Source organism: Taudactylus pleione, unplaced genomic scaffold (genome assembly GCF_031769625.1).
Source record: "Taudactylus pleione unplaced genomic scaffold, aTauple2 ptg000092l, whole genome shotgun sequence".
NCBI classification, from domain to species: domain Eukaryota; kingdom Metazoa; phylum Chordata; class Amphibia; order Anura; family Myobatrachidae; genus Taudactylus; species Taudactylus pleione.
In genome coordinates, this window is record NW_028284494.1 from 16,992,081 (window position 1) to 17,019,741 (window position 27,661).

At 43.5% G+C, this 27,661-nt stretch overlaps 1 protein-coding gene across 1 annotated transcript; it reads left to right on the top strand.

Moving 5' to 3' along the window:
• The first annotated feature begins 516 nt into the window (after positions 1 to 516).
• CCL28 (C-C motif chemokine ligand 28) lies at positions 517 to 25,271 on the top strand. The gene is made up of 3 exons (XM_088469437.1): positions 517 to 612; positions 16,529 to 16,655; positions 22,018 to 25,271. Exons 1-3 carry the CDS (start codon positions 546 to 548, stop codon positions 22,217 to 22,219), a joined length of 396 nt encoding a protein of 131 aa, XP_088325563.1. The 5' UTR covers positions 517 to 545; the 3' UTR covers positions 22,220 to 25,271.
• The last annotated feature ends 2,390 nt before the right edge of the window (positions 25,272 to 27,661 follow it).

The following is a 27,661-nucleotide window of genomic DNA, read 5'->3' on the forward strand; positions in this document are numbered from 1 at the left end:
AATTGCAAAAATACATGAAATACAATATATCAAACATCATTGGCCAATGAAACACATAAGAAATACAATATATAATAAAAAATAACCAATCGATGTTGATCAGTGATACAATGATACACAATGTAGCTAAAAATCATAGGTTATTTGAATCACCACAATGCTTATATCAAGTGATAATCAAGTGCTGGTTATTGAGAGTACTGGTATAGACATCCCCTATATTAATAGATTCATACTTTATGAAAATATCTGTAGTATTACCAATGTGGATTGTAGTAAATAGAGCCCTATGTAAGGTATTGTGGCTAGAGAAAGTGCCATGTCAAGTCGGGTTATTCCACATGCTTTTTGTGCAATGCTTCTTTCTTTTTGCATATAAGGAATGTGTACATAAGTCACATGAGTTACAATAAGATAAATCACAAGTAAAAAGGTTTTGTGGGTGTTACTGCACGTTTGGAATGAAGACACTGGGTGGGGACATAACTATGCCTTTATAACACCTCAGGATAGGTAGAAGCAAGCACAGTGCTCTCACTCTTTCAATGAACCTAAGAATGACTTCTCTGCAACTGGCAGCCGTGCTCCTGTGCGTCCTGCATGTCTCTGAAGGTAGGCTCCCACTGTCCCTATCATTAATCTGACAATGTACAGAATTCCAAAGCTTAATTGAGCTTCAATGGGACACAATCACAAATGCTCCAGTCCAAGTGCTTAGACTGTCTGTATCTCTGTGTACTGCTGATAGCGGCAACATTAGGCTGTTCTGGGAAGACGTGGGACATCTAACAAGCACGTTGCACTCTTTTGCTTCTAATTTATTTATACAGGTATTTATATAGCGCACACATATTCCATAGCACCTTCCAGAGAATAACTGGCCATTCACATCTGTCTAATAAAGTCTCATTTTGTTTATATCTGTGTATGGCTGAGTCACGATGGACTGAGCCAATGACCAAAATAAATTCATAGAAATAAATTATTTAACATTATTGACAGAGAAGTTCAACTGAGGTTTTTATATGTCAGTAAAAAAAAAAAAAGAATTGCGCAAAATATAACCTAACACTGCAACACAAACGTGTGTTTTTGGGGGGCATTATGTGAGGTTTGTGGAATTTTTATGCCCACCTATAGATAATTATATATCCATTTTTAGAGTTACTGTGACATAACATAACGATATGGCAGTAAAACAATGTATTGTTAGTAAATTCTCACAGCATTGTGCTGTTTGGCATTTCTGCTGCTGAGTGACACGTGTGAATATACAGAGAAACACCCGGACGTCTGATGGTCAGAGCGCAGTTTATATATATATATATATATATATATATATATATAAATAAATAAGCGTTTGGAATTTGTAAGTATATTCATTTAAAAGAAAAAAAAAAGTAATAATTTGAATATATAAATCAACTTTCTCCAATGTGAATGAATTTAGAGAATAGTATATGTAACAAGAGTAGGGGGCAATGTGCCATTGTCCCAGAAGACGAACATACGGTATGTTCTGACATGTCTAGAACATACTGCTTCTACCTGTTAATCCGGCCCATAGGGAGAAGGAAGACCATCATTAGTTACATATGAGTTAATAGTTCATTATGTTAAGATGATAAAACCTCTACCAGATAAGTAGCACACACACAAGAAGCATTGTCACAAACATTGTTATTACTCATAAAAGTATATATAATTTAACGATACAGAAAAGTTTTGCAATTGTAACGACAGATCAAAGCCGTAACTAGACTCTCTGGTGCCCTGGTGATCTGTCCCATATGAAAATCTAGATGTACCACTGTTATCCAGTTGTCACTGCTAAACAGTGTGAATCCAAAGGCTGCAGTGCTGACACAATAATTATGCAGTATAATACCCCTTTTACACCAGAGCAAAAACCTGGGTTTTTGCTGGGTCTACCTGGGTTGCAGCTCAGTGTAAAAGGGTCCCTGATAAATAACACGGGTCAAGTGACCCGGCAATCCAACCTAGGTAGCTACCAGGGTCGGACCCAGGATGGACCTGGGTAATGGTGCAGTGTAAACAGTGCAACCTGGGTTATCCAACCTGGGTCATGCCTAAAATTAGCTGATTGGTGGCTGTAGAGCAGTCACCTTCCACTTTTTATACCCTCACAAGTTTAGCAGGGCAGACACAGGTTCAGTGTGAACGGGGCTGACCTGGGAATAACCCAGATCGATGGTGCTGTGTAAATGGTGTCTGACCTGGGTTGGAACCATCTCTGAAAACCCAGGTTGGACCTGGGTTTTTGGTGTAAAAGAGGTATAACTAACCAGCTCTAGATGTAGGAGAGCGCTGGTGAAGCTGCAGCAGGAACTGTCCATCAGAACAGCCATGCACAAACCTGGAGCAGGCAGTGGAGCAGTGCAGCTCACCAACTCAAGATATAGAAAGAGTGCTACTTGCGGGGAGATCCGTATGTATGCACCCTGCACCGGGCAGCTGAAACCACTCGCAAAGGTACTCAAGCTGTGATGTTAACACCTGACTGCCAAATGAGAGGTGATAGGTTTGAATCCCGGGTATGACAGTATTTTGAAATGTGTGTGTTAAAAGAAGATGTTACCGAAGGTGCTTGGGGAGGTGGCCAGATGGAGGAGGGTTCACCAGAGAGGCGATAGGTGTGGCAAGGAGATGCTAGGGATAAAAAAAAAAAAAGGAAGCTACAAGTGAGTATGATTATAAACAGAAAATTGAAAATCGACAGGCCCTGCAGTGCCCTGTGTTCTGTAGTGGAGAAGTGGAGTCAGACAAGGGCATCTTCATTGGCAGAAACTCTTCTACTACTAGGCTCCTGTATGCATGGAACAGACAACGTAACGTACACCACCTACTTTACAGTAGCCTATAGACATTTAGGGGTAAGTATACTGTGCAGAGCTTTCCACTGAGTCTACAGCGGTTTCAGCCACTGAATTTAAAGAGGCAATAATATTGAGTGCAAAGCACGCCCAGTTTTTGTATCTATATTTATTGCCCCTTTATATCAACCGGCCAAAACTGTTGCAGCTTTGGCATCTTTGAAAAGCGCTGCATAGTAAATTTACACCTTAGGATCGGGTTTCCCAAATTCAGGCCTCAAGGCACCCTAAAGCTGGCCACACATCTACAGATTATCTGTCCAACCAGCCAACTAGTTGATTGGTTGGAATGAAAATCTGGTAAGGGATGAAAGCAAATGACAATCAGCAATTTGCTCCCAAACGCCGGAAAATTGACAAAAACTGTTCTTTGAACAAATTGTTTAGATCAAACATTTAACAAACTTGTCTGAACGACCATTTTCATCTGTAGGAGCAAATTGCTGATCATCATTTACTCCCATACGTTACCAGAGTTTCATTCCAACCAATCAACTAGTTGGCTGGTTGGACAGATAATCTTTAGATGTGTGGCCATCTTAACAGTCCAGGTTTTACGGTTTTGTGCATAGATGGTATAATCAAACTGATTGAGGCACTAATTAAGCCACCTGTGCTCAAGCATGGATAGCCTTAAATCTTGGACTGATAGGTGGACCGTGTTTGGTCCAGTGGTGTTTGGTTTAATGTAATTAAAAATGTGGGCACTAGCATATTTGTAAAATATGTGAATCTATTCTATTTCAATACAGAATACCGAGCTGATACAGCTGCCCCTACAATGTAGGTATGGAAACCTAGAAACCCCAATGAACTTTGAAAAAAAAAGCTAATAGGAGCATAAACAGCTGCTGGATTGAAGATATTACAAATAATTGATTTAAAATACAATTATTCATACTGCAAATCACATCACAAACGGTTAACACAGGTCAACCCAGATTAATTCAGATTAATTCATACCTAGAGTATATTAAAAAAGGGGTATATTTTCTATAGGTCTAGTTTATTTGATTTTGATCAATTTAAAATTGATTAAAATCGATCAACAAAGATGTTGAGTTTCAGGGGCTAAATCACACATTTTACTAATAATTAAAAACTTGAATAAAAACTTGTCTGTTAGTAAATGAATGATATCAATCAGTGCCGGGCTCCCTCCCTCATTCCCAAACATGCAACAACCTGACAATATTGTCAGGTTGGCCTGCATGTTTGGGCGATGAACGACAAAGACCAATGACCAGCGGGAGCGCGCATCGCTGGTCGTTATCGTTAATCGTTTTTGCGCACAAACTGAACAATATTTTGGACGACTGATCGATATCGTTATCGTTCTGTCGTCCAATATATCGCCCAGTGAGTACGCACCTTTAGCCCCAGAAACACAACATCGATTTTGTTTGATTTTTAATCAATCAAAATCGATTTTTAGTAAATATACCCCTGTGGCCACAAATCCAAATATAATAGACTGCTGCTTCTTTCGGGTGCTGTTTGTACTACTTGTAATATGTTGTGCTATTGTGCGTCTTGCAAAGGTCCTTGCTGGTGAGTGAAACATTTACTATTTTTACTAGTACCACTTTTATACCAAAGCTACGGGTCTGCCCCAGGTTGCTGGAACAGAATTCCAATCTGGATCAGACCTGGAACTTACCCCTTTCATACTGTGGCGCCGACCCAGGATATTCCCGAGTTGGCGCCGTTCACAGGACCTGTAGCCAAGCCTGTAAAATGCCTGAGTTGGTTCACCGTGTCCCTGGCCCCGGGGATTCAGCCATTTACACAGACAAAAATCCCGGGTTGATGTGCATCTTTAGATCGATGTAAAAGGGGTACGTATAAGTAACCCTGAAAACCCTGGTGAGTGCCCCTCATTATACTTCTCTATATGCTGGACTTCCTAGGAGCCCTCCTTTGTGGGATGACACCTCAGTTGCTGCTAAGGATTATTTAGATGTGAGTGCGACCTTAACAATACATGTGTGTATATATTAGAGATGAGCGGTTCGGATTCTGTGGAATCCGAACCGCTCAGAACAGTAGGGATCCGAGTCCACTTGAGCCGAGGCTCGGGTGTTCCGGCTGACTCGGGTCCCCACTGCAAGCCCAACGTCAGCATCCTGACGTCGGATCTCGAAGGAATGCCGAGCTCTCACAAGAGGTGAGAGTTCGCCTCTACATAAGGCGCCGAGTCCCGCGACTTGGTGCCAGTTGTCCTGTACGCTCCCACAGTGCGCTACTCTACAAGTGGGCTGAGGGGGCACTGAGTGGCTAGATCACTAGCACTGATCACTGAGTGGCTGTATAGGGGGACACACACTGATGCTGCGCTATACTCTGCTAAGTGGCTGCACTGGCAAAAGTGACTGTGTATGTAAGGGGGCACACTGCACGCTGCTGTATGCTGTGGTATACTCTGATGATTAAGTGCTGTGTCCAGAGACTCACAAGTGGCTGTGACTGTGTAAGGGGGCACAGTGACTGCAAGAAGTCCTCTGTGTATAACAAATATAAGCACCGTGACTTTGTTGGCCACTGCCCTCTGTGTATAACAAATACAAGCACCGTGACTTTGTGGGCCACAGCCCTCTGTGTATAACAAATACAAGCACCATGACTTTGTGGGCTATAGCCCTCTGTGTATAAGAAATACAAGCACCGTAACTTTGTGGGCCACAGCCCTCTGTGTATAAGAAATACAAGCACCCTAACTTTGTGGGCCACAGCCCTCTGTGTAAAACAAATACAAGCACCCTGACTTTGTTGGCCATAGCCCTCTGTGTATAACAAATACAAGCACTGTGACTTTGTTGGCCATAGCCCTCTGTGTATAACAAATACAAGCACCGTGACTTTGTGGGCCATAGCCCTCTGTGTATAACAAATACAAGCACCCTGACTTTCTGGGCCACAGCCCTCTTTGTATAACAAATATAAGCACCTTGACTTTGTTGGCCACAGCCCTCTGTGTATAACAAATACAAGCACTGTGACTTTGTGGGCCATAGCCCTCTGTGTATAACAAATACCAGCACCGTGACTTTGTGGGCCATAGCCCTCTGTGTATAACATATACAAGCACCGTGACTTTGTGGGCCATAGCCCTCTGTGTATAACAAATACAAGCACCGTGACTTTGTGGGCCATAGCCCTCTGTGTATAACAAATACAAGCACCGTGACTTTGTGGGCCATAGCCCTCTGTGTATAACAAATACAAGCACCGTGACTTTGTTGGCCATAACCCTCTGTGTATAACAAATTCAAGCACCCTGACTTTGTTGGCCATAACCCTCTGTGTATAACAAATACAAGCACCGTGACTTTGTGGGCCATAGCCCTCTGTGTATAACAAATACAAGCACCGTGACTTTGTGGGCCATAGCCCTCTGTGTATAACAAATACAAGCACCGTGACTTTGTGGGCCATAGCCCTCTGTGTATAACAAATATAAGCACCGTGACTTTGTTGGCCACAGCCCTCTGTGTATAACAAATACAAGCACCGTGACTTTGTTGGCCACAGCCCTCTGTGTATAACAAATACAAGCACCTTGACTTTGTGGGCCACAGACCTCTGTGTATAACAAATACAAGCACCTTGACTTTGTGGGCCACAGCCCTCTCTGTATAACAAATACAAGCAATGTGACTTTGTGGGCTATAGCCCTCTGTGTATAAGAAATACAAGCACCGTGACTTTGTGGGTCACAGCCCTCTGTGTATAACAAATACAAGCACCCTAACTTTGTGGGCCACAGCCCTCTGTGTATAACAAATACAAGCACTGTGACTTTGTGGGCCACAGCCCTCTTTGTATAATAAATACAAGCACTGTGACTTTGTTGGCCATAGCCCTCTGTGTATAACAAATACAAGCACCGTGACTTTGTGGGCCATAGTCCTCTGTGTATAACAAATACAAGCACTGTGACTTTGTTGGCCACAGCCCTCTGTGTATAACAAATACAAGCACCGTGACTTTGTGGGCCATAGCCCTCTGTGTATAACAAATACAAGCACCCTGACTTTGTTGGCCATAGCCCTCTGTGTATAAGAAATACAAGCACCATGACTTTGTTGGCCACAGCCCTCTGTGTATAACAAATACAAGCACCGTGACTTGGTGGGCCACAGCCCTCTGTGTATAACAAATACAAGCACCATGACTTTGTGGGCTATAGCCCTCTGTGTATAAGAAATACAAGCACCGTGACTTTGTGGGCCACAGCCCTCTGTGTATAACAAATACAAGCACCCTAACTTTGTGGGCCACAGCCCTCTGTGTATAACAAATACAAGCACCCTGACTTTGTGGGCCACAGCCCTCTGTGTATAACAAATACAAGCACCCTGACTTTGTTGGCCATAGCCCTCTGTGTATAACAAATACAAGCACTGTGACTTTGTTGGCCATAGCCCTCTGTGTATAACAAATACAAGCACCGTGACTTTGTGGGCCATAGCCCTCTGTGTATAACAAATACAAGCACCCTGACTTTCTGGGCCACAGCCCTCTTTGTATAACAAATATAAGCACCTTGACTTTGTTGGCCACAGCCCTCTGTGTATAACAAATACAAGCACTGTGACTTTGTGGGCCATAGCCCTCTGTGTATAACAAATACCAGCACCGTGACTTTGTGGGCCATAGCCCTCTGTGTATAACATATACAAGCACCGTGACTTTGTGGGCCATAGCCCTCTGTGTATAACAAATACAAGCACCGTGACTTTGTGGGCCATAGCCCTCTGTGTATAACAAATACAAGCACCATGACTTTGTGGGCCATAGCCCTCTGTGTATAACAAATACAAGCACCGTGACTTTGTTGGCCATAACCCTCTGTGTATAACAAATTCAAGCACCCTGACTTTGTTGGCCATAACCCTCTGTGTATAACAAATACAAGCACCGTGACTTTGTGGGCCATAGCCCTCTGTGTATAACAAATACAAGCACCGTGACTTTGTGGGCCATAGCCCTCTGTGTATAACAAATACAAGCACCGTGACTTTGTGGGCCATAGCCCTCTGTGTATAACAAATATAAGCACCGTGACTTTGTTGGCCACAGCCCTCTGTGTATAACAAATACAAGCACCGTGACTTTGTTGGCCACAGCCCTCTGTGTATAACAAATACAAGCACCTTGACTTTGTGGGCCACAGACCTCTGTGTATAACAAATACAAGCACCTTGACTTTGTGGGCCACAGCCCTCTCTGTATAACAAATACAAGCAATGTGACTTTGTGGGCTATAGCCCTCTGTGTATAAGAAATACAAGCACCATGACTTTGTGGGTCACAGCCCTCTGTGTATAACAAATACAAGCACCCTAACTTTGTGGGCCACAGCCCTCTGTGTATAACAAATACAAGCACTGTGACTTTGTGGGCCACAGCCCTCTTTGTATAATAAATACAAGCACTGTGACTTTGTTGGCCATAGCCCTCTGTGTATAACAAATACAAGCACCGTGACTTTGTGGGCCATAGTCCTCTGTGTATAACAAATACAAGCACTGTGACTTTGTTGGCCACAGCCCTCTGTGTATAACAAATACAAGCACCGTGACTTTGTGGGCCATAGCCCTCTGTGTATAACAAATACAAGCACCCTGACTTTGTTGGCCATAGCCCTCTGTGTATAACAAATACAAGCACCGTGACTTTGTGGGCCACAGCCCTCTGTGTATAAGAAATACAAGCACCATGACTTTGTTGGCCACAGCCCTCTGTGTATAACAAATACAAGCACCGTGACTTGGTGGGCCACAGCCCTCTGTGTATAACAAATACAAGCACCATGACTTTGTGGGCTATAGCCCTCTGTGTATAAGAAATACAAGCACCGTGACTTTGTGGGCCACAGCCCTCTGTGTATAACAAATACAAGCACCCTAACTTTGTGGGCCACAGCCCTCTGTGTATAACAAATACAAGCACCCTGACTTTGTGGGCCATAGCCCTCTGTGTATAACAAATACAAGCACTGTGACTTTGTTGGCCATAGCCCTCTGTGTATAACAAATACAAGCACCGTGACTTTGTGGGCCATAGCCCTCTGTGTATAACAAATACAAGCACCCTGACTTTGTGGGCCATAGCCCTGTGTGTATAACAAATACAAGCACCCTGACTTTGTGGGCCATAGCCCTCTGTGTATAACAAATACAAGCACCGTGACTTTGTTGGCCATAACCCTCTGTGTATAACAAATACAAGCACCCTGACTTTCTGGGCCACAGCCCTCTGTGTATAACAAATATAAGCACCGTGACTTTGTTGGCCACAGCCCTCTGTGTATAACAAATACAAGCACTGTGACTTTGTGGGCCATAGCCCTCTGTGTATAACAAATACAAGCACCGTGACTTTGTGGGCCATAGCCCTCTGTGTATAACAAATACAAGCACCGTGACTTTGTGGGCCATAGCCCTCTGTGTATAACAAATACAAGCACCGTGACTTTGTGGGCCATAGCCCTCTGTGTATAACAAATACAAGCACCGTGACTTTGTGGGCCATAGCCCTCTGTGTATAACAAATACAAGCACCGTGACTTTGTTGGCCTTAACCCTCTGTGTATAACAAATTCAAGCACCCTGACTTTGTTGGCCATAACCCTCTGTGTATAACAAATACAAGCACCGTGACTTTGTGGGCCATAGCCCTCTGTGTATAACAAATACAAGCACCGTGACTTTGTGGGCCATAGCCCTCTGTGTATAACAAATACAAGCACCGTGACTTTGTGGGCCATAGCCCTCTGTGTATAACAAATATAAGCACCGTGACTTTGTTGGCCACAACCCTCTGTGTATAACAAATACAAGCACCGTGACTTTGTTGGCCACAGCCCTCTGTGTATAACAAATACAAGCACCTTGACTTTGCGGGCCACAGACCTCTGTGTATAACAAATACAAGCACCTTGACTTTGTTGGCCACAGCCCTCTGTGTATAACAAATACAAGCACCGTGACTTTTTGGGCTATAGCCCTCTGTGTATAAGAAATACAAGCACCGTGACTTTGTGGGCCACAGCCCTCTGTGTATAACAAATACAAGCACCCTAACTTTGTGGGCCACAGCCCTCTGTGTATAACAAATACAAGCACCCTGACTTTGTGGGCCATAGCCCTCTGTGTATAACAAATACAAGCACTGTGACTTTGTTGGCCATAGCCCTCTGTGTATAACAAATACAAGCACCCTGACTTTGTGGGCCATAGCCCTCTGTGTATAACAAATACAAGCACCCTGACTTTGTGGGCCATAGCCCTGTGTGTATAACAAATACAAGCACCCTGACTTTGTGGGCCATAGCCCTCTGTGTATAACAAATACAAGCACCGTGACTTTGTTGGCCATAACCCTCTGTGTATAACAAATACAAGCACCCTGACTTTCTGGGCCACAGCCCTCTGTGTATAACAAATATAAGCACCGTGACTTTGTTGGCCACAGCCCTCTGTGTATAACAAATACAAGCACTGTGACTTTGTGGGCCATAGCCCTCTGTGTATAACAAATACAAGCACCGTGACTTTGTGGGCCATAGCCCTCTGTGTATAACAAATACAAGCACCGTGACTTTGTGGGCCATAGCCCTCTGTGTATAACAAATACAAGCACCGTGACTTTGTGGGCCATAGCCCTCTGTGTATAACAAATACAAGCACCGTGACTTTGTGGGCCATAGCCCTCTGTGTATAACAAATACAAGCACCGTGACTTTGTTGGCCTTAACCCTCTGTGTATAACAAATTCAAGCACCCTGACTTTGTTGGCCATAACCCTCTGTGTATAACAAATACAAGCACCGTGACTTTGTGGGCCATAGCCCTCTGTGTATAACAAATACAAGCACCGTGACTTTGTGGGCCATAGCCCTCTGTGTATAACAAATACAAGCACCTTGACTTTGCGGGCCACAGACCTCTGTGTATAACAAATACAAGCACCTTGACTTTGTTGGCCACAGCCCTCTGTGTATAACAAATACAAGCACCGTGACTTTTTGGGCTATAGCCCTCTGTGTATAAGAAATACAAGCACCGTGACTTTGTGGGCCACAGCCCTCTGTGTATAACAAATACAAGCACCCTAACTTTGTGGGCCACAGCCCTCTGTGTATAACAAATACAAGCACCCTGACTTTGTGGGCCATAGCCCTCTGTGTATAACAAATACAAGCACTGTGACTTTGTTGGCCATAGCCCTCTGTGTATAACAAATACAAGCACCGTGACTTTGTGGGCCATAGCCCTCTGTGTATAACAAATACAAGCACCCTGACTTTGTGGGCCATAGCCCTGTGTGTATAACAAATACAAGCACCCTGACTTTGTGGGCCATAGCCCTCTGTGTATAACAAATACAAGCACCGTGACTTTGTTGGCCATAACCCTCTGTGTATAACAAATACAAGCACCCTGACTTTCTGGGCCACAGCCCTCTGTGTATAACAAATATAAGCACCGTGACTTTGTTGGCCACAGCCCTCTGTGTATAACAAATACAAGCACTGTGACTTTGTGGGCCATAGCCCTCTGTGTATAACAAATACAAGCACCGTCACTTTGTGGGCCATAGCCCTCTGTGTATAACAAATACAAGCACCGTGACTTTGTGGGCCATAGCCCTCTGTGTATAACAAATACAAGCACCGTGACTTTGTGGGCCATAGCCCTCTGTGTATAACAAATACAAGCACCGTGACTTTGTGGGCCATAGCCCTCTGTGTATAACAAATACAAGCACCGTGACTTTGTTGGCCTTAACCCTCTGTGTATAACAAATTCAAGCACCCTGACTTTGTTGGCCATAACCCTCTGTGTATAACAAATACAAGCACCGTGACTTTGTGGGCCATAGCCCTCTGTGTATAACAAATACAAGCACCGTGACTTTGTGGGCCATAGCCCTCTGTGTATAACAAATACAAGCACCGTGACTTTGTGGGCCATAGCCCTCTGTGTATAACAAATATAAGCACCGTGACTTTGTTGGCCACAACCCTCTGTGTATAACAAATACAAGCACCGTGACTTTGTTGGCCACAGCCCTCTGTGTATAACAAATACAAGCACCTTGACTTTGCGGGCCACAGACCTCTGTGTATAACAAATACAAGCACCTTGACTTTGTTGGCCACAGCCCTCTGTGTATAACAAATACAAGCACCGTGACTTTTTGGGCTATAGCCCTCTGTGTATAAGAAATACAAGCACCGTGACTTTGTGGGCCACAGCCCTCTGTGTATAACAAATACAAGCACCCTAACTTTGTGGGCCACAGCCCTCTGTTTATAACAAATACAAGCACCCTGACTTTGTGGGCCATAGCCCTCTGTGTATAACAAATACAAGCACTGTGACTTTGTTGGCCATAGCCCTCTGTGTATAACAAATACAAGCACCCTGACTTTGTGGGCCATAGCCCTCTGTGTATAACAAATACAAGCACCCTGACTTTGTGGGCCATAGCCCTGTGTGTATAACAAATACAAGCACCCTGACTTTGTGGGCCATAGCCCTCTGTGTATAACAAATACAAGCACCGTGACTTTGTTGGCCATAACCCTCTGTGTATAACAAATACAAGCACCCTGACTTTCTGGGCCACAGCCCTCTGTGTATAACAAATATAAGCACCGTGACTTTGTTGGCCACAGCCCTCTGTGTATAACAAATACAAGCACTGTGACTTTGTGGGCCATAGCCCTCTGTGTATAACAAATACAAGCACCGTGACTTTGTGGGCCATAGCCCTCTGTGTATAACAAATACAAGCACCGTGACTTTGTGGGCCATAGCCCTCTGTGTATAACAAATACAAGCACCGTGACTTTGTGGGCCATAGCCCTCTGTGTATAACAAATACAAGCACCGTGACTTTGTGGGCCATAGCCCTCTGTGTATAACAAATACAAGCACCGTGACTTTGTTGGCCTTAACCCTCTGTGTATAACAAATTCAAGCACCCTGACTTTGTTGGCCATAACCCTCTGTGTATAACAAATACAAGCACCGTGACTTTGTGGGCCATAGCCCTCTGTGTATAACAAATACAAGCACCGTGACTTTGTGGGCCATAGCCCTCTGTGTATAACAAATACAAGCACCTTGACTTTGCGGGCCACAGACCTCTGTGTATAACAAATACAAGCACCTTGACTTTGTTGGCCACAGCCCTCTGTGTATAACAAATACAAGCACCGTGACTTTTTGGGCTATAGCCCTCTGTGTATAAGAAATACAAGCACCGTGACTTTGTGGGCCACAGCCCTCTGTGTATAACAAATACAAGCACCCTAACTTTGTGGGCCACAGCCCTCTGTGTATAACAAATACAAGCACCCTGACTTTGTGGGCCACAGCTCTCTGTGTATAACAAATACAAGCACTGTGACTTTGTTGGCCATAGCCCTCTGTGTATAACAAATACAAGCACCCTGACTTTGTGGGCCATAGCCCTGTGTGTATAACAAATACAAGCACCCTGACTCTGTGGGCCATAGCCCTCTGTGTATAACAAATACAAGCACCGTGACTTTGTTGGCCACAGCTCTCTGTGTATAACAAATACAAGCACCGTGACTTTGTGGGCCATAGTCCTCTGTGTATAACAAATACAAGCACCTTGACTTTGTTGGCCACAGCCCTCTGTGTATAACAAATACAAGCACCCTGACTCTGTGGGCCACAGCCCTCTGTGTATAACAAATACAAGCACCGTGACTTTGTGGGCCATAGTCCTCTGTGTATAACAAATAGAAGCACCATGACTTTGTGGGCCACAGCCCTCTGTGTATAACAAATACAAGCACCCTGACTCTGTGGGCCATATCCCTCTGTGTATAACAAATACAAGCACCGTGACTTTGTTGGCCACAGCCCTCTGTGTATAACAAATACAAGCACCGTGACTTTGTGGGCCATAGCCCTCTGTGTATAACAAATACAAGCACCTTGACTTTGTTGGCCACAGCCCTCTGTGTATAACAAATACAAGCACCCTGACTCTGTGGGCCATATCCCTCTGTGTATAACAAATACAAGCACCGTGACTTTGTTGGCCACAGCCCTCTGTGTATAACAAATACAAGCACCGTGACTTTGTGGGCCATAGTCCTCTGTGTATAACAAATAGAAGCACCATGACTTTGTGGGCCACAGCCCTCTGTGTATAACAAATATAAGCACCGCGACTTTGTTGGCCACAGCCCTCTGTGTATAACAAATACAAGCACCGTGACTTTGTGGGCCATAGCCCTCTGTGTATAACAAATACAAGCACCTTGACTTTGTTGGCCACAGCCCTCTGTGTATAACAAATACAAGCACCGTGACTTTGTGGGCTATAGCCCTCTGTGTATAAGAAATACAAGCACCGTGACTTTGTGGGCCACAGCCCTCTGTGTATAACAAATACAAGCACCCTAACTTTGTGGGCCACAGCCCTCTGTGTATAACAAATACAGGCACCGTGACTTTGTTGGCCACAGCCCTCTGTGTATAACAAATACAAGCACCGTGACTTTGTGGGCCATAGTCCTCTGTGTATAACAAATACAAGCACCGTGACTTTGTGGGCCACAGCCCTCTGTGTATAACAAATACAAGCACCCTAACTTTGTGGGCCACAGCCCTCTGTGTATAACAAATACAGGCACCGTGACTTTGTTGGCCACAGCCCTCTGTGTATAACAAATACAAGCACCGTGACTTTGTGGGCCATAGTCCTCTGTGTATAACAAATACAAGCACCGTGACTTTGTGGGCCACAGCCCTCTGTGTATAACAAATACAAACACTGACTTTGTGGGCCACAGCCCTCTTTGTATAACAAATACAAGCACTGTGACTTTGTTGGCCATAGCCCTCTGTGTATAACAAATACAAGCACTGTGACTTTGTGGGCCATAGTCCTCTGTGTATAACAAATACAAGCACCGTGACTTTGTTGGCCACAGCCCTCTGTATATAACAAATACAAGCACCGTGACTTTGTGGGCCATAGCCCTCTGTGTATAACAAATACAAGCACCCTGACTTTGTTGGCCATAGCCCTCTGTGTATAACAAATACAAGCACCGTGACTTTGTGGGCCATAGCCCTCTGTGTATAACAAATACAAGCACCGTGACTTTGTTGGCCACAGCCCTCTGTGTATAACAAATACAAGCACCGTGACTTTGTGGGCCATAGCCCTCTGTGTATAACAAATACAAGCACCCTGACTTTGTTGGCCATAGCCCTCTGTGTATAACAAATACAAGCACCGTGACTTTGTGGGCCACAGCCCTCTGTGTATAAGAAATACAAGCACCGTGACTTTGTGGGCCATAGCCCTCTGTGTATAACAAATACAAGCACTGTGACTTTGTGGGCCACAGCCCTCTGTGTATAACAAATACAAGCACCGTGACTTTGTTGGCCATAGTCCTCTGTGTATAACAAATTCAAGCACCCTGACTTTGTGGGGTGCTTGAATTTGGGGTGCATAACCCTCTGTGTATAACAAATACAAGCACCATGACTCCTTGGGCCGTAGCCCACTGTGTATAAGTACTGTGACTCTGCTGGCCGTACCCCTCCGTGTGTACAAGCACTATGACTCCTCATAGATGTGCTTTAAACTGCGGTGTCTGTGCCGCTGCTCTGACGCTTAATAACCAGTCAGCCTACTGCAACCTTTGGCCAATAATGGTGAAAACAATATTATAAGCTGTGAGGTGGTCTAACTTGACTGTAAATGACTGGAAATTAATGTTATTGAGGTTAATAACACTCTAGGAAGAAAAAAAAAGCCCAATTTATGTGATTTTAGCTTTTTTTGTACATTTTTGTAAAATATCCAAAGCCAGTCACCGCAGCTTGGCAAATCCAAATCCAAAGCCGGACGACAAATTAGAACCAAATCCAAATCCAGCAAAAATTGTCCTGTGCACATCTCTAAGATACAAATATATATATATATATATATATATATATATATAATATAATATACACACACATGTATTGTTAAGGTCGCATTCACATCTAAATATTTCTTAGCAGAAACTGGGGTGTCATGTATATATAGTCTCATAGAACGTTTCTTCCATGTCTCCTCATACCCCACCACCCCATCTAGCCGCAATCCATGACGCATACTATTTTAATAAAAGCAGCATGTTTAGAAAATAAAAATAAATAATTAAAATGCAAAAGTAAAAACAATGAGATTATATTTGAGCAGAGTGACGTGCGTACACCCTTGGCGCTTCAGGCCTATGTGATCTTTAAATACATGCATGTCTGCTAGAAGAATGGGGAAAATTAGGTGGCTACTTCTTTAAGTGCCCTCATCACCTACCTACATTGGCTGCAGCAGTTCTGTTGGCTGATATTCAGCCTATCAGTCCTCTAGAAACTAGTGACTCGGGAGGCCAAAAATACCCTGATGTCACTAGTTCCCATTGATTCGATAGGCTGCATTCAAATTAATATTGGCTTAACCCACAAGATGGCTGCTGCTGCCACTGTTTGTAGGTGCCGGGTGCACTTTAAGAAATGTGTGATTATGAGGATGATAATTATGACGAAGATAATTTCAGCTCATTCTTTTTTCCACAGCTTTTTCTTTTTCCTCCGCTAAGTGTTGCACTGAGCTGGGAGAAACCATTTCAAAGACACTTTTAAAGACAGTGAAACGCTATGTAGTTCAGAAACGCGATGGCGTGTGTCATCTCCAAGCTTTTGTGTAAGTATAAGCAGCATGAGATCATTGTAAAGTGTGTAGCATACCATGTTGGCAAATGTAAGCATGTGAAAGTCAACATGGCCTGAATGTCGATATTCAGGATGTCGACATGGTAACAATGACAACATTATAGTGCTCTGGGAGGGTGACTGCAGCCCCCCCCAAAATCCAAGTGGCCGCTGTACAAAAACAGAGAGCATCACAGTGACCATCAGATAATACAGAGAGCATTGCAGTGATCGCCAGATAATACAGAGAGCATTGCAGTGATTGCCAGATAATATAGAGAGTGTTGCAGTGATCTACCAGATAATACAGAGAGCATTGCAGTGATTGCCAGATAATACAGAGAGAGTTGCAGTGATCCACCAGATAATACAGAGAGCATTGCAGTGATCGCCAGATAATACAGAGTGTTGCAGTGATTGCACGATAATACAGAAAGCATTGCAGTGATCGCCAGATAATACAGAGAGCATTACAGTGACCATCAGATAATACAGAGAGCATTGCAGTGATCGCCAGATAATACAGAGAGTGTTGCAGTGATCCACCAGATAATACAGAGAGCAGTGCAGTGATTCACCAGATAATACAGAGAGCATTGCAGTGATCGCCAGATAATACAGAGAGCATTGCAGTGATCGCCTGATAATAGAGAGAGCATTGCAGTGATCGCCAGATAATATAGTGTGTTACAGTGATCGCCAGATAATACAGAGAGTGTTGCAGTGATCGCCAGATAATACAGAAAGCATTGCAGTGATCGCCAGATAATACAGAGAGCATTACAGTGACCATCAGATAATACAGAGAGCATTGCAGAGAGCATTGCAGTGATCGCCAGATAATACAGAGTGTTACAGTGATCGCCAGATAATACAGAGCATTGCAGTGATCGCCAGATAATACAGAGACCATTGCAGCGTTCGGCAGATAATACAAAGAGCATTGAAGTGATCGTCTGATAATCCAGAGAGCATTGCAGTGATCACCAGGTAATACAGAGAGTATTGCAGTGATTGCCAGATAATACAGAGAGTAGTCAGTGATCGCCAGATAATACAGAGAGCATTGCAGTGATCGCCTGATAATACATAGAGCACTGCTCAAAAAACACACAGAACCCTCCCCCATCCTCACCCTGTGCTGCCACACTCCAACAACCGCCATAGTTATGATCCTGATTATGCATGCTGACTGTACTTTTTTACCCTAAGCGCACCCTAACCCTAGTAGTCATATGTACATAATATAGACATGCATAATGTCGACATTATTAACCTATCAACATTACAGTATCGACATTCCGAATGTCAACATAACTACATACCTTTTTAGACAGACCTATTTTCTTGTATTATTAATTTCATTAAATGTGTTTATTTCAAGAGCCATATTTACGTTACGATGGGCTATATTTATTTGTACTGGTGATACATATCATTCATTATTGCTGCAGATCACAGCGATACTTATTATATCACCAGTATTTATCAATATTCACCTGTCTGGCCAGATACAGTAGTGTCTTCTCCTTGGCGGTATTCTCTTCCGTGTTGCCGGCAGCCTAATACTGACAGGGAAGGGTTAATGTGCACGGTAGCTGTTTGCGCACATACACATAGCTCTTCTTACCGGCGTTGTTACAGAGTGCATTTCCACCACTGTGGATGCTCATTGGTATCGCAGCTTAATAAATATAGTTAAGCCGCCGTACTCATAAGGTCTATGGGGATGGCGGTTACTGACGGTAAGTGGGTTAAGGCCAGAAAATTTCTCTGCCGTTAACCCTTTGATAAATGTCCCAAATCAATGAAAAGCCTTTCACCTTTTTCACTGATTCATGAATTGAGCCCTATGAGATAAGAGATAGTATAAAATAAAAAAGACAGCGCTCTATTTACTCCTATATAAGTTACCCTTATGGGGAGGCTGTTGCTTTATTTAATGATGTTCCCATCCACAGCTGCTATCAAGAATAGGGGTATGCTCAACCCTATGCAAAAAAAAAAGTATAAAAAGGTATAGACAGCGCTTATAGACAAGACTATTTAATATTGTGTATATATATATATATATATATATATACTGTATGTAAAACGCAATAAAAATAAGACAAGATAAATAATGATACACCGGACGTATAACCACTAGATGCAACACAAACAATGTTAAAAAATCAATATAAAGGTGCATATCCACTACACGATTCGCTCCATGAGCGATATTGAGTAATGTTTCCCCGGCAGTGGTGTGCTCAATGATCTTAAAGCATGCATGCATAAGAATCCGAATGAAATACCGATGCTGAAAGACCGAAGGATGGTATGGATTCCTACCTATCGATTCCTACCTTCCTATACTTTCTAAAATTGTTGCTATTTAGCGTAATGAGTCGCACAAGAAATAAATGCTTTCGGACTTTGAGTGTGGTTCCAAAGCACAAAAAGTTATTATTCAATATAAAAACAGATGGTTACACGCTGTGATCTAAATACAATTAGCGCAAATAAATCATACAGACCCAAGGTACAGTTGTTATATATGCACGCGCTTCTGGACCCAGATCCTGGCATCAAAATAGAAACCTCCGTCAACAGCAAAGCAAGCAGACTGGGATCCCATTTCAGAGAGCCCACATATATACTCTAGCAGAGATAGGCAATACAATAGAACAGTTTGACATGATATCAATTGGTTCTTCTTCATGGGTCTTCTGTTACTGATAGTTCATAGGTCAGTTCGTATGGACACAACATTAATATTACTGAATAAACCTTGAATATTACACTTTAATGCTAGGGAGCCTTTTATGTAAGTGTGCAGTGTGTAAGTATTGGGGAATTGAGAAAAGACGCTAGTTAGCACTGTGCGACTACGTGTTTGTGGAGTACACCATGGTATGTGTTTTGCAGGGTTAATAATTTTATATGTTTTAGTGACTGTCTGTATTTATATGGTGAGGATTTTTAACTTCTTTCTATTGCGTGGGAATCGCACGACGCTAAATAATAGCATCGCCGTATGTACTTATAATGGGCGAGATTCACTAAAATGGCGCTGGGCGGCCAGTCGCAAAATGGTGTCTCATTGCCATTCGCAAAATGGCGTCGCGCAGATTTAATTTTAAACCGATCCTGTCTCAGCCAATTATCCAGCTTCGATAATGGAGATCCCGACTGGGGCAGGTAAGTATCCTAACCCTCCCCTCTCCCTCCCCTAATCCTCCCTTAGTGGTGCCTAACCCTAACACTCCCGGGGTGGTGCCTAATCCTAACACCCCTTTCTGCACCCTAAACCTAACCCTCCCAGGGTAGGTGCCTAACCATAACCTCCCCCCTGTGGTGCCTAACCCTAACAATAACCCCCCCCCTTCCTCTAGCCTAACCCTCCCCGGGGGTTGCTTGACCATAATCTTCCCCCGGGGTCCCTAAACCTATTCCCCCCCCCCCCTCTGCGATCGCTATCGGGATTTCAACGCCTATCTTTAGTCCCAGGTCGGGCTTCCACAGTCGGGATTCCGACGGCCGGCTTTCCGACAGCCGCCAGTAACCTGACTACAGTACATGCATATTGCATATTAGGCGATGGCATTTTCATTATCATCCACAAGCATTTCAAGATCTAACAATCATCTCAATAAATTCCATGAACATGTGATTATTGGATCTTGAAATGCTTCTACAACTTGCTTGCAAAGTCTAACAGCTTTCTGCAATAATAAAATAAGAGCTTTCATACTGTCCTCTCTGCAAACTAAACTGCCTCCTTTCTTTTAAAAAGACTGTGGACCTCATTCAGAGCCGGTCGCACAGAGCGTGCGGTCGGTCTGAATGAGGGGAGGACGTCTTGAATTTTCAAGACGTCCTCCTTTGTGGTGGTAAGGCTTACGACCGCCTAAGATGATGGTCGCGATGGTCAAGACCATCGCAACCATCGGGGCTTACGACGAGACCCTAGAGTAGGGTCTCCCTTGTCATAAACCCCGGAGAGCTTTCGGCTCTGTCTGAGCTGGAAGCTCTCCACTGACATCACTAGTGATGTCAGTGGGGCCGCCCCCAAATGGTAGGCGTTCCCATGGGAACGCCCCCATTTGGGCTTTCACCCCCCCGGCCCGCCTTCCAAACGGGGCGAGCTGTCAATCAACATCAACAGCTCGCCCCCTTTGGATCGAGACCCGCTACGACCGGCGCTGTCGGTCGTAGCGGGTCTCACACATGCGCACGACGGCGCCGGCGTACGCATGTTCTGTGGGGGGCCATCGACCCGGTCCGAGCGCATCGGCGCTAACGACTGGGTCTGAATGACCCCTTGTGTGCTTGGCATTTTCCCTATTCCCGATTACAGGTGAAGGTTATTTTATTTACATTTGTTATACGCTATTGAAAATGAAGTTCTGGACTAACTTAGGGCCTGATTCAGAGCGGACACTCTGACAAGAGCGCTCACTCTGAATCAGGGCCGTCTTACCTATTATTGGAGCGGCCTCCTGGCCGCTCGCATAGCTGTCGGTGACCACCCACAGCTTATGCGAGCGGCCAAAAAGATGGTCGCGATGGTCAAGACCATCGTGACCATCGGGCTTGCGACGAGACCCTGCGGTAGGGTCTCGCTGCCGCAAGCCCAGGAGTGCTTTTGGCTCTATCAGAGCCAAAAGCACTCCCACTGACATCACTAGTGATGTCAGTAGGGCCGGACCCAGACGGTAGGCATTCCCATGGGAATGCCTCCGTCTGGGCAGCCACGCCCCCGCACGCCCACCAAAGGGGGAGTGCTGTCAATCAACATCGACAGCACGCCCCCTTTGGTGCGAGACCCATAACGACAGCTTGGCCGTCGTTATTCGGGTCTCGCGCATGCGCACGACGGAGGCGCCTCCGTCATGCGCATGCGCACTTGGGCACCATCGACCCGCTTGCGAGCGCTCAGCGCTCGCGAGCGGGTCTGAGTCAAGCCCTTAGTCCTTAAAAACTGTGGAGTCACAAAGTGATACATGGGAATAATATATCCAGCATATCTTTGCACTTTGGATTGATGAATAAGCAGAGAATAGTCTTATATCGATCTTTTAACATTGTTTGTGTTGCATCTAGTGGTTATACCGGCCGGTGAATCAATATTTATCTTGTCTTATTTTTTTTATTTTTTTTTACATATATATACTATATTAAATAGTCTTGCCTATAAGAGCTGTCTATACCTTTTTATACTATGAGATAGGAGATGTCACACAAGAGCATTGTCTGTTATGTACATATATTTAGCTATTACAGACACACAGTATATGCCTTATTTTCTTAACATCTGTTTGATTTTATTACTATGAATTTTTATGACGTGTTTGAATTGTATTTTACAGGTTGTACACAAAAGATAGTGCTCTGTGTGTGAGTCCTAAGAATAAGCGCGTAAAGGCATGGGTCAAAAAACAAGCAAAGAAGGAAACTGGCAAAAGAAAGGCTGAGAAAAAAGGGACTGGCAAAAGAAAAAGAAATCAGAGAATGAACAAGAAAAACAGAAACAAAAAACTTAAAAAAAAGGAAAAATATGGAATGATTTAGAAACGTTTTCAGCTTCAGAATTGACTGATTTACCACTAGCATCGGGGCTTAGCGCAGGAATTTATCTGTATTGGGAAAGGACATTATCATTTACAACTCGTATGTTTGCGTTTTTCCCTGCAACATTTTCATGCCAACTCTAGCAAAGGTTCATCTGGGAGATGAACTAAATGCATCATTTACTAAAGTTTAGTAATACTGCTTTCAGACCAAAGCCCTGGGTCCAACCCAGCTCTTTAATTATGGCTGCTCACACTCCTTCACCCGGGAATAACCTGGGTCTACCCCTTTCACACTGATCCCGTATCAGCCCTGCAAAACATTGTATGTCATAAAAAATGGACCCGCATTATGGTCAAATGACCCGGTCCGTGCCTTTCACACTGCAACCGAGATGGATGATTTGGGGTATAGTCCTGATCTCGACCCAGGTCGAGATCCCAAGACACACAACCCAGGTTGACCTTTTCACACCGAGCCAGGACCCAGGTTGCCCCGGCAATATCCTGGGTCAGAGGCTTGGTCTGCAAGGGGTATAAGACTGTTATTCTTAAAACACTTGTGTGCTAGAAAAAGAAAAATACGTATGTGCTGCACTAAATAATACCAAACAAATGGCTTGGTGGCTTATATGGAAACTAAAATAAAAAGTAGAAATGAATATATATATATATATATTATATATATTATATATATATATATATATATATATATATATTGTGTATAACAATTAACAAGACAAAAAAAAATCATACATTCAAGGAGGGCTAAAAAGACAACATAGATTGTGGCAGAGAATAGATAATGCATTTTAGTGGTGTCCAATAACCCAGTAACCATAGAACATAGGAAGGATTGTACTATTCATTACATGGGGTTTGCCTGTGAGATAGATGGTTGTAAAGTTACAGCCAAAGTCCAGCTACACATTGTATAATAAATATATATAGATAAGATAAAGGCAGCTTATTTGCAAGCCCCACACCTTAAAGCCCCACTAAACCTAAAATTTAAATGGTCATAACATAATCGTGAATTTAAAAACCATTTTCAAGTTTTGCCATGACTTCTCACCAAGCCTATGTTAAAGCATACTCTACTTTCAGCATGTAGACAAGGCATATGAGTAATATCCTGCACATCTTCACAGCGTTACAAAGACTGATTTGCAATCTATCCCTGCTCTCGCACATAGACATCTTATTCATACACTAGAGATGGCGGTAATGATCAGAGGACAGCACCAGTACGTGTACCATCGCACTCCTTGTTCATTAGCCTATTCCTAGTTTTGCTGGAGGGGGTTACAGCCTGTGTTAAACTTTATAAATAGCACAAAGCGCTTATTACTACAGAAATATGTTTTCGGAGGGCTTTTTGGGGTTTAATAAATAGACCCCCTTTGTTACATATACAGATTTCTGTATTCACTGAATGTGCCTTTTGCCATAAATTCTGGGTTATTAGACGACAGTATTTGCTTCTTTTTTTTAATTATTTTAAAGGTTTGACTGTGATAATATATTAGGGGTAGGTTTGACAATCTACTCCCTACTGTGTATGATACAGATATCTTAGGCTCGCACAGACACAGACAGAACACATCTCTGACACACACAGCCGGACTGGCCACCTGGCACTTCTGGCAAATGACAGAAGGGCCGATGGCTGGATGAGCCGGTCTGTTTACCAGAATACCCGGCCGATGCTCTCTCTGCCTGGTATGCGGTAACGGGGGCGTGCTGCGAGTCCACGCCCTTGTGACTCACTTCATGCCCCGTGACCATGCCTCTTTTTCCGTGGTGCCAGGTTTCACCCGTAGTCCGTCCCTGCTGGCACATATCAGGTGTCCATGTCTCTGAATATTTGGTAACAACCTAAAATACAAATATAATGCACAAATAATGCTATAGTATGTATAAAGCTTTGTAAATGTCTTTATAAATGGTGCTGATATCTTCAGTTCAATGTTCATTAGGAAAACATGTATTTTAATAAGGATTTGGTTACAGAACTCTTTAGTGACTGCTGATACCCTTAGAATTTACAACAGGTGAAACATTACACCATATATAAGCTGTTGAAGCATTTACATTTCATTGTGGTTATGGATGGTCAGATTTCTAATTCCAAATTTCCGCATTGTATTCTGGTTGATTCTAACAGCTGTTTTGTATATTTTGTACATTTTCTTCTTTTAACATTAAAATTTATTGTTAACTACTACACTTTTAGTACTGCTCTGGTTTCTATATCAAGAGCATGATTTTGCTGTGAGTGCCAGTCTCTGATCACCGTATTGCCCCGTTCCCCTCAGTAAAACATGATTTTCTATAAACCTGCTAACTAGTTCTAGAAATAGGACACCATTTAAAAAATGAATACATTAAGCATATGAAGACTTGTCCAGAGCACTCCTGATGAAGTTGGAAAACGAAACGCGTTGGATGCTGACCATGAGGTGACTAGTACCAGACGGGTGGAGGTGAAATCTGAGGATGAGGGAATCGATATTATTCAGGTATCGGGGATCAGGGTCTGGTGAAATACTTGTATTTGGGAATTTAGATGTATATGTTTGCTACTATTAAAGTTGTGTTTTAATACATGATCTTACAATTGTGCACCCCTCATACTTATATATGCTACAGACTATGTACAAGAAACAATATGAGATGTGCAAGATATATATTAATGAGCAATAAGCAATAAGACAATGGTCCATTATAATTAGATTCAAGTATGCAAAAGTAAATAGAAAAGTAAATTTTTCTTCTTTAACAGTGACACTCCCTTTTCATATGGAACTTGGCTGCAGTCTTTTAGTTGTTTAACTGGTTGTCAGATTGTAGTTCTGTGAATACTAGAATAAGAAAGTCCAAATAAAGTCTAAACATCAAATCTTAAGATAAGTCTTACTGGCAGTCCATAGTAATCAGTCCAACAAGGGTACAGGAACAAGAAATTATACACCAATCAGAGAACAGCTGCCCTCCGATAAGCCTGATTTTATTCATTTTTATTTGCGTGTATTAATTCTGTGTTGTACTGTTTGTCCCTATAATATTTTATTAAATAAGTATTTTTTGTGATAACACACTGGGAAAATCATTTTTACCTCTATGAAATCCATTGTTTGGTGGAGAGTCTACTCCTAGAATACTCAAGAGTAAATCACACGATTTCTGGTTTGCAGTCTACCTATTGCTTGTTGATCTTCATTGGTTCAAAGAATATCGGCGCTATGTAATGAGAAGTCTATCCATCTGAACAACTCCTGAGACTCTCCCAAAAATTCCCATACTTCACATCACCACTGCAACAGATAAGATGCCTGATTATCACTTTTTTTTCTCTTCTCTCTTCTCAGCTCCTCAACCTCTCATTGACTATGATGTAATGTCCTTAATGTCCTTAATAAAGTAATTTTATTTTAAGGGCCGTATTAAATTAGAAGCGAAATGCCAAGATCCACGAAAAAGTATCGCCGATTGCGACTTTTTACCAGGCGGAAACTTATCTCTGTATTCAATTCCATCCGCTGTTCGCGTACGCGGTAACGCAATGCAGTGTAATAGGCGAAAAATATTTGCCTCTGCATAGCAGGAGAAAAGAAGTGCAACATTTTTATTTAGTTATTTAGGTGGGGAAAAGGTGGGGAAACCGCTCAGAACCCTTGGAACAGGCACCCAAAGGACAACTGATTCAAAACATCCCTAAAAAGAAGTAAGGAACACCACTAAAAAGTAGTTTGAATTTGGGGGTGAAAAAGTACAAAGTGGGGGTACAAACATAAAAAGTAGTGAAATAGATTTTTTGGGTGTCTGCAAGTATGGGTGAGGTGTTTTTTTTTATTGCAGGTGGTTGCTTATGGTGCGTTTTAAGTTTTTTTATAACTTCACTTTAGAGACATTTAAACATGCTAGCACCCATTTTCAAGTACCCCAAATGTCTCCAAAAAACACTACATAATGCCATTCTTTCACTTGCGCAAAGACGCTAATTAGAGGCAATTGTACCAACTTAAGTACCCCAAACAGTTTTATTAGGGCTAATCGGCCACTACTACATTGATCCCCAATGTTTCTGCATAATTTTGCGGGTTCAGGCTGATTTCCCTGATTCTGACACCACTTTTCGCCTGGTCTGACTTCGCGTGTCTCCATTTGCGCGTCTTTTGGAATTGAATAGGGCGATTCGCAGGTACACGCATGATAAGTTTCCGTGGCCAAAATACACGATGTACAGTAGGCAAAAAGTCCGGCAGGCGAAACTTTATCGCGTATGCGAAACTAATTGGATACGGGTATAAATTCCCTATTGAGTGCCCTCTTTTGTAAATAATATATAAATAAAATAGTTTTTCTATAGCTCTACCCCCAGTAGCTCCACCCACAGTTCCTGAACCTATTCTTCCAGAAAAATAGCCCTGGTGTCTACTGCGCTAACTATATTCTCATGGGTATGTTCAGCACACACAGAATTGCTGCCGACTCCACTATCTGTTGACAGCTTCTGAGTTAATCTCTCTGTCACTGTACTTTAACCACTTGCCTGGCACGGTCGTATCAGATACGACCATATCAGACTGGGCTTTGCCTGAAATGGTCGTATCTGATACGACCATTCAGAAATGCCCTGTAGGTGGCTGTTGGAAGAGAATCTTCCGGCAGCTATCAGCCCCAGAGGGACCTCCCGGTCCCTCTGCAACTACGTATTGTATTTGTTTCTGCTGTTCACTGCTGGGCACAGTGATCAGCAGCCCGACGCCTCCCCCCCCCCTCTACACACACACCCGGCACTGCTCCCCTTGTTAGTCCCAGCACTGCTCCATGCAGACGCTGGATCATTGAACTAAATGGAGCCGATGCTCCAGTGTAACCCCCGCCCCGCGCTTCCGGTAGAAGAGAACAGGCAGCCTCCGCCTGCTCCCCCCCAGCCAGTCCCCCCCGTCCACTGATCAGCCTGGTGCTGCTTCTTGCAGACGCCGGGCTGTTACTATGGAAGGAACCTGTGCTCCTGTGGTAATCAATATAGCCGCTGCCCCCCACTGGTTAGAACGGGTGCTGCTCCACGCAGACGCCAGGTTATAAGACTGGATGGAGCCTGTGCTCCTGTGTAACCCCAGGGCTGCTCCTTGCAGATGCCGGGGAAATTCAGTAAATGGAAACTCTGCCTCCTGTGTAACCATTGGCAGGTTACCGTGATTAGGAAGTCACACTTTATCCATGATCCATCCCTTCTCCCCTACTTACAGAATATATGGTGCTCTTGAAGTGTGCCCTGCTCATCCCTGACCCACACAGATCATGTTATGGCCCCTGAAGTGTGCCCTGCTCATCCCTGACCCACACAGGTCATATTATGGCCCCTGAAGTGTGCCCAACTCATACCTACACACACTCCTCCTCTTTCTTCTCTTCCCAGTAACAGGGGTGGGCA

What these genes read in the sequence shown, in the direction of transcription:
- CCL28 (XM_088469437.1), top strand. Translation starts at nt 546, where the DNA reads ATGAACCTAAGAATGACTTCTCTGCAACTGGCAGCCGTGCTCCTGTGC. An exon ending in CGTCCTGCATGTCTCTGAAG is followed by an intron (nt 613 to 16,528) that starts GTAGGCTCCCAC and finishes TTTTTTCCACAG; the next exon opens with CTTTTTCTTTTTCCTCCGCT. An exon ending in TGTCATCTCCAAGCTTTTGT is followed by an intron (nt 16,656 to 22,017) that starts GTAAGTATAAGC and finishes TGTATTTTACAG; the next exon opens with GTTGTACACAAAAGATAGTG.